This window comes from Dama dama, chromosome X, assembly GCF_033118175.1.
Source record: "Dama dama isolate Ldn47 chromosome X, ASM3311817v1, whole genome shotgun sequence".
In the NCBI taxonomy this organism is placed as follows: Eukaryota; Metazoa; Chordata; class Mammalia; order Artiodactyla; family Cervidae; genus Dama; species Dama dama.
Window position 1 is genome coordinate 53026960 of NC_083714.1, and position 11652 is coordinate 53038611.

The 11652-nt window shown below is 38.7% G+C and overlaps 1 protein-coding gene across 1 annotated transcript in view; it reads right to left on the bottom strand.

The window, feature by feature from the left end:
* Positions 1–9593, bottom strand: part of LOC133053041 (probable ATP-dependent RNA helicase DDX4) — a 95152-nt gene extending 85559 nt beyond the window's left edge. Inside the window, exons 1-2 of the mRNA XM_061137826.1 lie at positions 9535–9593; positions 8416–8496 (exon numbers count right to left, since the gene is read on the bottom strand). Coding sequence (XP_060993809.1) covers positions 8416–8487 — 72 coding nt within the window. The 5' untranslated portion in view covers positions 8488–8496; positions 9535–9593. The remainder of the gene's footprint in view (positions 1–8415; positions 8497–9534) is intronic.
* Between the last annotated feature and the right edge of the window lie 2059 nt (positions 9594–11652).

The window sequence follows — 11652 nt, forward strand, 5'->3', positions numbered from 1 at the left end:
TTTTTGAAAAAATAAACAAAATTGACAAACCATTAGCAAGACTCATTAAGAAACAAAGAGAGAAGAACCAAATTAACAAAATTAGAAATGAAAATGGAGAGATCACAACAGACAACTGAAATACAAAGGATCATAAGAGATTACTACCAGCAGCTCTATGCCAATAAAATGGACAACTTGGATGAAATGGACAAATTCTTAGAAAAGTATAACTTTCCAAAACTGAACCAGGAAGAAATAGAAGATCTTAACAGACCCAACACAAGCAAGGAAATCAAAACTGTAATCAAAAATCTTCCAGCAAACAAAAGCCCAGGACCAGATGGCTTCACAGCTGAATTCTGCCAAAAATTTAGAGAAGAGCTAACACCTATATGCAAAACAGAAAAAGAGACACAGAAGTACAGAACAGACTTTTGAACTCTGTGGGAGAAGGTGAGGGTGGGATGTTTCGAAAGAACAGCATGTATATTATCTATGGTGAAACAGATCACCAGCCCAGGTGGGATGCACGAGACAAGTGCTTGGGCCTGGTGCACTGGGAAGACCCAGAAGAATCGGGTGGAGAGGGAGGTGGGAGGGAGGATCGGGATGGGGAATACGTGTAAATCTATGGCTGATTTATATCAATGTATGACAAAACCCACTGGAAGAAAAATAAATAAATATGGTTAAAAGAAAAATAAAATAAAAAAAATAAAATTGTGTGTATAGCATACTAATATATCACTTAAAACAATGGTAGGCAAACTATAGCCACAAGCCAAATCAGGTGGGCTACCAGTTTTTATAAATAAAGTTTTATTGGAAAAAAGCCATCCTCAATTCATCTAGGTATGTAACAGGCTGCTTCCTCTCAAACAAGTTTCCAATACTAATGGCAAAACTTTTGAACAGAGCTCTGAAATTCTTCAAAATCAAATTCAATAATTTGAGCACAAAAAGTGATCTAAAATTTACAGATAACACTTCAATTAACTGACTGAATTAGAAAAATCACAATATTTTTGTCAAATAAGCTTCTTTAAATAAACCTAAAGCTGGAGGGAGTGCACCAATGTAGGTATTAACATCGTCAGGTAATACTTTTGCTCCAAAATTTCTTTCACAAAAGACACTGACTTTTAAAAACTACCTTTATAAAACTCAAAAGACATTCAGTTATTTTTCTAACTTACTAGAAACATATGATAAAATCGTTGAAATGGCTTGGGATTTTGATAACTGCTACAGTAAAAAGTTCCAATTTATCATTACCATAGATGATAAGACAAACAAGCAAAGTAATCCAGCTTTCCCTATTTAAAGTGAAACACTGAAGACTTTTTTTTCTCTTTTCTAGTATCCAAAATACTACTGGATGAATAGAGCCCCCAAAGAGGCTAGTTTTATAAGTGTTATAACATTCAGCTTCATATAACTGATAAAAAGTAATGAAACACTCTGGCACCAAACAACTGAAAAATTATTGTTACCCAACAATCTTCAGAAGATGGAATTTAACATCCCACACACTTTCTAAGGCAAATTTTGAAGAAAAAAAAAAGTCAATAGAATTCATCTTTCATCATAAAAATCCTTAATATTTTTCATAACCTTAAAAATAATGTAACTTCATACTCCCTTCCAGCTACTGTACCATTTCTCTGCTCCATTATAGGCAAAAAAATTTGTCTACATTTGCTGCCTCTGTTTTCTCACATTCTGTATTTCCTTCAAGCTACTCTTGCTAGCCTCCATCCTCACCTCTGCACTGAAAAAGCTTATAGTAAGCATATTATGTAATAAAATTACTACTTTTAAGCTTCATCCTGCCAGAGCTCTCAGCAGCATTTGAAACAACAGACTATCTACTTGCTTCTCTGGCTTAGGGAACACATCCTTCCCAGGTTTTCCTCTTGCCCCATGGCCACTCCCTCCACAGTCTCCTTTGCCAGCTCCCCAGCTAATGTACCTTTAAAATCAAAGTGCCCCACAGTTCATGGCAGAGCCCTCTAAGTCTGTTTTATTCCATCCAACTTTACCCACTCCACTCTCACAGATTTAAATCCTATTAAAACAGATAAATTCCAGATTTGTACCTACAGCTCTGATCCCTTTCCTAAGCAACAACTAATGACTAGTATCCTTACTTAAATCTTTTCTTAGGCATTGGAAATTCAACACTGCAAATACAGAATTCTTGATTTTTTCCCTCCCAAATTGGTTCACCTTCCACATATTTCCCATTTCAGTAATGAGCACCATCATCCATCTACTTGCTTCAATATAAAAACTTAGCATCATTCTCTCTTGCATTCCCCATATCCAGGCCATCTAGTTCTATCAACTCTATGTCCACTTCTGTCTTGAGGGCCCTCTCCCTCTCTTCCTTTTCTCTTTCCTTCTCAGATTTCACTTTCTACAAATGTTGCCTTACCTTACTATAGTTTAGCCATGCTAGAAATTTGTTGTTGCTCAGCCACTCAGTCATGTCCGACTCTTCGCGACTCATGCACTGCAGCACAACGGGCATCCCTGTCCTTTACCGTCTCTCAGAGGTTGTTCAAAGTCATGTCCACTGAGTCACATGATGCCATCCAACCATCTCATCCTCTGTCATCGCTTTCTCCTCCTGCCATCAGTCTTTCCCAGTATCAGGGTATTTTCTAATGAGTCAGCTCTTTGAATCAGGTAGCCAAAGTACTGGAGCTTAAGTAACAGTCCTTCCAATGAATATTCAGGACTGATTTCCGTTAGGATTGACATGTTTGATCTCCTAGCAGTCCAAGGACCTCTCAGGAGTCTTCTCCGACATCTCAGTTCAAAAGGATCAATCCTTGGCACTCAGCCTTCTTTACAGTCCAACTCTCACATCCATACATGACTATTCAAAAAACCATAGCTTTGTCTAGATGGCCCTTTGTTGACAAAGTAATGTCTCCACTTTTTAATATGCTATCTAGGTTGGTCATAGCTTTTCTTCCAAGTAGCAAGCATCTTTTAATTTCATGGCTGCAGTCACCATCTGCAGTGATTCCAGAACCCCAGAAAATAGTCTCTCATTGTTTCCCCATCTATTTGCCATAAAGTGATGAGACCGGATGCCATGATCTTCGCTTTTTGAATGTTGAATTTTAAGCCAGCTTTTTTACTCTCCTCATTCGCTTTCATCAAGAGACTCTTTAGTTCCTCTTTGCTTTCGGCCATAGGGCTGGTATCATCTGCATATCTGAGATTATTGGTATTTATCCCGGGAATTTCGATTCCAGCTTGTGCTACATTCATCCTGGCATTTCACATGATGTACTCCACATATAAGTTATATAAGCAGAGTGACAATATACAGTCTTGATGTACTCCTTTCCCAATTTGGAACCAGTCCATTGTTTCACGTCCAGTTCTAACTGTTGCTTCTGGCCTTGCATACAGGTTTCTCAGGAGGCAGGTCAGGTGCTCTGGTATTCCCATCTCCTTAAGAATTTAACACAGTTTGTAGTGATCCACACAGTCAAAATCTTTAGCGTATTCAATGAAGCAGAAATAGGTGATTTTTGGAACTCTCTTGCTTTTGCTATGCTCCAATGGATGTTGGCAATTTGATCTCTGGTTCCTCTGCCTTTTCTAAAACCAGCTTGAACATCTGGAAGTTCTCGGTTCCTGTGGAAGCCTAGCTTTGAGAATTCTGAGCATTACTCTGCTAGAGCATGAGATGAGTGCAACTGTGTGGTGGTTTGAGAATTCTTTGGCATTGCCTTTCTTTGGGAATGAAATGAAAACTGACCTTTTGCAGACCTGTGGTCACTGCTGAGTTTTCCAAATTTGCTGGCATATTGAGTGAAGCACTTTCACAGCATCATCTTTTAGGATATGAAATAGCTCTATACTAGCTATAGTAGCGGAGAAAGCAATGGAACCCACTCCAGTACTCTTGCCTGGAAAATCACATGGATGCAGGAGCCTGGTAGGCTGCAGTCCATGGTGTCACTAGGAGTCAGAGCCACTTCACTTGCACTTTTCACTTTCAGGTACTGGAGAAGCAAATGGCAACCCACTCCAGTATTCTTGCCTGGAGAATCCCAGGGACAGGGGAGCCTGGTGGGCTGCTGTCCATGGGGTCACACAGAGTTGGACATGACTGAAGCGACTTAGCAGCAGCAGCAGCTATAGTAGATTGAATAACGTCCACTCGATATCAAGCCCTAATTTCTGAAAAGTGTGTTATATTATTTGAAATAAAAGCAGTTCTAGCCGATACAACTAAGAGTTTTGAAATGAGCAGATTACCCTGGATTATCTAAGTGGGCCCTAAATGTCATCACAAGTGTCCTTAAGAAAGGCCAAGGGTATTAACAGAGACACAGAGAAGGCCCAGTGAAGACAACAGAAAGAGATGCAGCCACAAGCCAAGGCTGCCTATAACCAACCAGAAGTTGGAAGAAGCATGGATTCTCTCCAAGAGCCTACTGAAGGAAAACAGCACTGCTGAGACCATGGTTTCTAACTTCTGGCCTCCAGAACTGTAAGAGAAATTTTTCTGTTACTGTAAGCCATCTAGTTTGTGATAATTTATTATAGCATCTATAGGAAACTAACACATTGTACTTCTTCCTGTTGTCCTGATACCCTAAGTTTGTTCTCTCTTCAGATCTCTGCACATCATGTGTTACTGGGCCTCTTTCAGGTCTCCGGCTCATGAGTCATAGTCTCAAGGAATATCTTCCTCTCCACCTGATCTGAATCTACCCATACCAATCTTCTTCTCCCTCTTGCCCTCACACACAGAGAGTTTCCTGATTATTTTATTACTATTATTATTCAAGAATTTTCACTATTAGTATATGATTTTTAATGTGCTTATTCTGTCTCCTCCAGTAAAATACAACATCCATGCCAGCAAGCCCCTTACCTATCATGTTTACCACTAGCTCCAGCATCTAATAAGGCTCAAAAAAATTTGTGGAATGAGTCTTAGGTCTTAACATTACCTATTTTTAGAACACTTAGCTATAAAACATTTATAACCTCTTTACTCATCCAAGTGAATCAATTTAGAAATTTTAAAACTTAACATTATTTCAAATATTATAAATTTCAAAATAATAATTGTGGATGCACTAATTATCTTAAGCAGTTTCCACTTTAATCACAAGAGTATATATGCCTACTGAAATATGCCAGAAAAAAAGGCAAAAAGATCAGACAGAAGAGACGAGTGTGTAGACTCATTGGTCATTTAATAAGAAATATTACAACTAGCAAGCAAACCCAGTATCCTGTTACAGTCATCACGCTCATTCATTTCATCTCTCACCCCAACAAGCGTGTGCACAATATGCAAACGCCTAACAGATGGTGACTGCAGCCATGAAATTAAAAGACGATTACTCCTTGGAAGGAAAGTTATGACCAACCTAGATAGCATATTAAAAAGCAGAGACATTACTTTGCCAACAAAGGTCCATCTGGTCAAGGCTATGGTTTTTCCAGTGGTCATGTATGGATGTGAGAGTCAGACTGTGAAGAAAACTGAGCGCTGAAAAATTGGTGCTTTTGACCTATGGTGTTGGAGAAGACTCTTGAGAGTCCCTTGGACTGCAAGGAGATCCAACCAGTCCATCCTAAAGGAGATAAGTCCTGGGTGTTCATTGGAAGGACTGATGCTGAAGCTGAAGCTCCAGTACTTTGGCCACCTCATGCGAAGAGTTGACTCGTTGGAAAAGACCCTGATGCTGGCAGGCATTGGGGGCAGGAGAAGGGTATGACAGAGGATGAGATGGCTGGATGGCATCATCGACTCAATGGGCATGAGTTTGAGTAAACTCCGGGAGTTTGTGATGGACAGGGAGGCCTGGCGTGCTGCGATTCATGGGGTCTCAAAGAGTCGGACATGACTGAGCGACTGGACTGAACTGAACTGAACTGAACTGAACTGAACCACTGCTGGACTACTGTAACTGCTAGATGACCAAATATTTCTCAACCTCACATTTTGTATTATTCTATCCCCACATAGTACACTCACTTCAAAAACCAGCATTGGGAAGTTCTAAAAACTAACAGAAAAGCAAATTTTGAACTGTTAGTTCAAAATTATATAAGCCTGTGTTAATACTAAATCTCCGAAGAAGGACCCTTAGAAGCATTCAGAAAAGGCTTATCACATAATAAGAACCTCCTGCATAGCACAGGGAATTCTAGTCAATACTTTGCAAAGACCTATATAAGAATAGAAGATAAAAAAGAATGAATATATGTATATGTATAACTGACCTATTTTCCTGTACAGCAGAAACACAACATTGTAAATCAACTATACTCCCAATTTTTTAAATTAAGAAAAGGCTGATCACAGATATTACTACCAATCCAAGATGATCTCAGAGGCAATACAAATTGCACAAAAGGGAAGCCCAGTTGCTTCTTGAAACAGAAATCCAATTACAACAACCAGTCAAAGGGTGCCTTTAAAAGAAAACGGGCTGAAGACCTCAGATTTCTCCTACATAAAAATGTCATGTGTTCATCCTTAGCTTCTACACATCTTATTCAACGAAGACAAGCAAACAAAGCCACTGAATGCATCGTGTTCCTTCAAGTTAAGTAGGTCAAATTACTAACTGCACACCTAGCACCAGGCGTTAAGTTTGTGAACAAATGCAAAAAGTTTACTACAAATTGGCCCCACACAGATATGTACTAAGAATCGTAAGGTAGAAATATTAACATTAATATTAACATTAAGATTATTAACATTTACATTATTAAATAATGTTAATAATGTACATTAAATATTAACATTAACATTAATATTAATTAACATTCAGTCAGTATGACCAGCATTGAGAAACAAAGTTTGTTACTGAATAGCACAAAGACTCCCAAAAGGTAAATCTGGAAGCCGGACAGTTGACCATCCTCAATTTCAGACACCCTTTGCAATAACCATGCACAACATTCTACAGTGCAGTATACCATTTGAATAATACTTAGTTAAGACAAAATCTCATAGTAAGAAAAAGTAAAAATTAGACAAGTCCAAGTGGAAGAACATCTGTACCTATGAGTTAAACTCTGTATTACAACAAATCTACCAAGAACCTGGGAAAAAAAGAACCATAGAAAATTATTTGACCAAGTAATTCCATTTTTGAAAAAAAATACTCCCAAATTAAACAATAAACTGTAGCTATTCATGACAATACTACAGTGTAAAGATAACACTTTAATTTCTACCAAAAGAAAATCAATTATGCTTTGGTAGTTCTAGTCCATTAAATACTACACACCCATATGAAATTATTTTTAGGAAGTTAGTAATATGGAATAGCTAGTGCTGAGGAGTGAAAAAGCTGAAATCAAAAACTACTATTACATACAATCATTAGAATCCATGGAAAAATGTGTTTGGGAAATATAGAAGAAAATTGACTAAAACCTCAACAGAGCATCTGTGCTAGTGAGCGAGACGATAGGTAATATTTGTCCTCTTTTGGTCTTACAATATTCTTACGATATTGTAACATAAAGAAGACTATAAAAAGATAACATACAAAGAAGTTATTTCTAAAAAAAGTCCCAAAGCAAGAAACATGATAAATTCAGATTAACATCTTAGGTATTTTAATCTAAAGTTTATATGCAAACAGGCCAAATTCAAGAAAGACAAAGAATTAAATTTTATATTTTGGGGTAAATTAAGAATTTCTATTAAGACACCACTTGAAATAGAAAGTGTCAGAATTGACTGACATAAATACAAACTGGAAATCCTAAGAGGAAAACAAATTGACTTTTGGAGACATTTTCAAGTGGATAAAACTTATGTAAAAGCAATCCATTAAATACACTGTCTTCCAAAGTAGACTCTCTTCACCATCTTAAAGTCAAAACTAAAATCCAAAAACCCACTCCATAATCCCCTCAGGTAAATTTCAGTGTAACTCTTCAAAAGCTATTGAGGAAAAAGATCTGCAGATTTGTACATCTGAAGATCAAACTGAGGTTACCATCTGAATCAACCTAATGTTTTCATCTTGAGAGCCCTGCTTATATAAAACCATATTTCAGAATTCAAACTGCCACCCAAAAACGAATTTTATTTTTCCATTTTCTATATACAACTGTATCTTAGAGACATTCAACCACATTAACACAAGCTTGCTTTCACCCACAAGAAGTTCTAAATCACTGAGATTTAAATTAAGTTGCTAAGAATATTATACCCGTTTTAGGTTTTAATTATTAAATTATGTCAGACTGTTTTCTTCTATTTGAGGCTTAGCATGCTTCATCATTCCCTATAAGACAGTTAATAACAATCACATGGAGAAGCACAGCATGCTTCTCACCACAGATGAACTTTCTCACCACAGAGATTTTCAACTCTGATAAAATCTGTAGCATTCAATAACTACAAACTTTAAATTTTATTACCTTCTCAAATACAGGAACATAGGAAGACACATGAGGGTTGATTAGTTCTGCTTCCCAATCTTCATCTCCCATGGCGGCTTCCTGTTCAGTTTTTATAGAAATACAAACATGCACATTTAGGCTCAGTCAGAATCAGAGACCAGAATTTTACCTTTAAAAGCATAAGTCTTCATTTCACACATATACCTCCAAGCTACACAATTAACTCTTGATCCTCCCCAAAAGTTTTTGCAAAAAGGCCAATTAAAGTTTTGTTTCTTACCGAGAGATACCATTTATATTCATCCTTTTGGCTGAGACGGTAAAGAATCCGGCTGCAATGCGGGAGACATGGATTCGATCCCTGGGTTGGGAAGATCCCCTGGAGAAGGGAATGGCTACCCACTCCAGTGTTCTGGCCTGAAGAATTCCATGGACTGTATAGTCCATGGCGTCGCAAAGAGTCGGACACGACTGAGCGACTTTCAATGTTTTATCTTTAAAAATTAGTTGAACCACTTATCTAATCACTCTAGCAATCACCATGTCCCGGTGGAGTTCAGGCCTTTCCCCAAAATCTGTTGACAGAATTTATTTTCTCACCGAAGGGTTCCCAATGCGTCTTACTGAATATTAAGGGGGAGGGGAAATTTTTTGGATACTACTCCAGGTTTCTCCCTTCGAAACTGGGTACGACGTTTCGCATGGGGTTTATTTAGTTTCTTTGCGGGGGTCGGGGGGAGTGACCAGGGATCAAGGCCTTGAAGTTTGGCAGGAAAGGAAGGGGTGATTAGGTGGCCCAAATGTCTCCCACAAACACCAGTTTCGCCAAAGAGGGTGTATACACGAATAGTTCTACAACCATCCATGTTTAGAGAGTCTTTTTCTCTCAACACGGATGGTGTACCACCATGTGGTAAAAAATGCTCCTTCGCCTTTCCTGCAGGCCTCAACCCCAGACTTCGGACACGCACCGTGCTACTGGACCCTCCGGCAGGAAGCAGAAAGACCCCAAAGGACGGCTTCAAACCCCTGCCCACCCCAACCGTTCTTCACTTGGCCCGAAGTCCAGCTACAACTAGGAAGCCCAGAGCGTTGGGATGAAACCCGTACTGGGAAAAGAGCCGGCGGCCCACTCACCTCTCTGCAGCTTGCTCTCCCGGAGTCCTCACTGGCGCTGACGCGACTTAAACGGCGGCACGTGCACGACGCACACTGCGTCTGCACGTGCACGACGCAGACTGCGTCTGGTGCGCCGATCCAACAACAAATGACACCAGGCGACGAACTCCATCAGCCAATCAGCGTCAGGCAGCAATGTCGTCCCGCCCCCATCTCCTGCCTCTCCTACCCTATGTGTTCGCGTTCAAGGTCGCAATCAGCTGACCCATTAGGTTCCGGACAGAGTGGCCCGTTAGGCCTAGGGGTACAAGGCTGACCATGGGTCACTTTCTCTGGATTTTTCTGCGGGGTCCTCAATCTGGAGAGACTATAGAATTTTCCTTTGTAAGCGCTGCAAGTCAAAGTTAAAAATAGAAGAAGAATTAAAACGTCCTCCTACCTACCTCTTTAAACTTTCTCTCCTTTTTTGCCTACTGCAGTCCCTGGCAGTTGGCCTCTATTTCTGAGGCGCTTGCTTCACATCCAGGGGGTTTCCAGGCACCTCAAAGTATGACTGAGGCTCGGGGTGGTGGGGTATTTCTTTTTCTTCCCAGACTGAAGGATGAGACTGTCACGCCGATACCTAGGAGGCTGTGAAGTCAGTAACTTGTCTTACAGAGCTAGAGGTCGAATTCTTTGGGAAGGAGACACTCTCTGATCCAGAAGGAAAAAGTAAAATTGTGCTGGTGAAGGTCGTTCGTTAGATTTGTGACCCAGCTGTTTATATCCCCACTTACTGGCCAAACCTAAGGGTGTCCGAAGGTCATTTCGGTACTTACACTCGTCAACCAGTTAGTGTTTGTTCTGTCCCACAAAAAGTCAGGGAAATCTTTCCGTATTTTCCCATCCCTCCAAAAGGCATAACAGACTGCTTGAAAAATACCATTTTTATTTTTGGCTTTATTTTCATCATTTTCCATGCTCTGAATCTTTTAATAAATCCCTGAATAGTTCAGAAATGGAAGTCCCAACACAGTCTGACACTCAGGCATAGAGGCTGAGGTACTTTATGGAACACTTTACACTTTCCAGCTCTTGAACCATCATTATTGATCTCTTTAATTAAAAATACTTATTTTCTTTGAATCCTTAAAAATATTTATTTAGTTAGCATCAAACTTTGTCAGACTATTATCAAGGTGAATTATCTTTAAAAGATTACATTGAACAAAAGTGAAACCAGAATATTTTTTTAATTTTATTTTTTTCATTTTTAATAATTTCTCTTTTTAAACAAAATTTTTACATCACACTCTTGAGGCATCTTATACTTTCAATCGTATATGTATGGGGGAGAGCTACCAACACTCTTTCTGATGCTCTGAATTTGTACACAGGGTCCTCTGATGTATTTTTACTCACCTTGAATTGAATGTTCTTTCAAAAATTTTTATGTTGTGGGAAAATATCTATTAGGTGAAAATAACAAGATATGAAATTGTGTGGATAGAATGATAACCAACTAGGTTTTTTTTTTTTTTTTTATTTTAGGAGTGGAAAGCTTGGAAACATTTTCTAAAATGAGCATATGTTTTTAAAACATTTGGCAAACATTCTCTACTATTAACTCTAGGAGAGAAGAAATTTTTGTGCTTTCAGGTACTGCAGTGAAATAGTTCTTTATGAAACACTCAATATAATCCTTGAGAGTTCCTGGTTAAGAAAAAGTGCATTCTGATGAGAACTAAAGTTCAGTACTGAGTAAAGGATAAACAATGGATAAAAATCATGCAATTCAAAAATTGAACATAAACAGTGAAAAAAGACAAGCCCACGGTTTAGTAAACCTTAATGGGTGTCCCAAGAAAATGAAGCCAGTATATTCTATTTTCTTGTTCTCACTAACAGATCCTAAGTTACTGGTGGTAATAAATCACAATGTATGGAAAAGGCAGGGATTCATTCATTAGTTAGATAGGCTTTAAATGAGCACCTACTGTATGTCAGGTATTATACTAAATGTTTCAGGTAAAATTAGCTTCTCAAGGAACATTCTAGTGACAAGAATGGCAATGACCAATGGAATTTAAACCGTAACATTCTTATCTCAAAAGATACCCTGGAAAGCTTATATAATGTTTCTCCGAATTTCCTAAA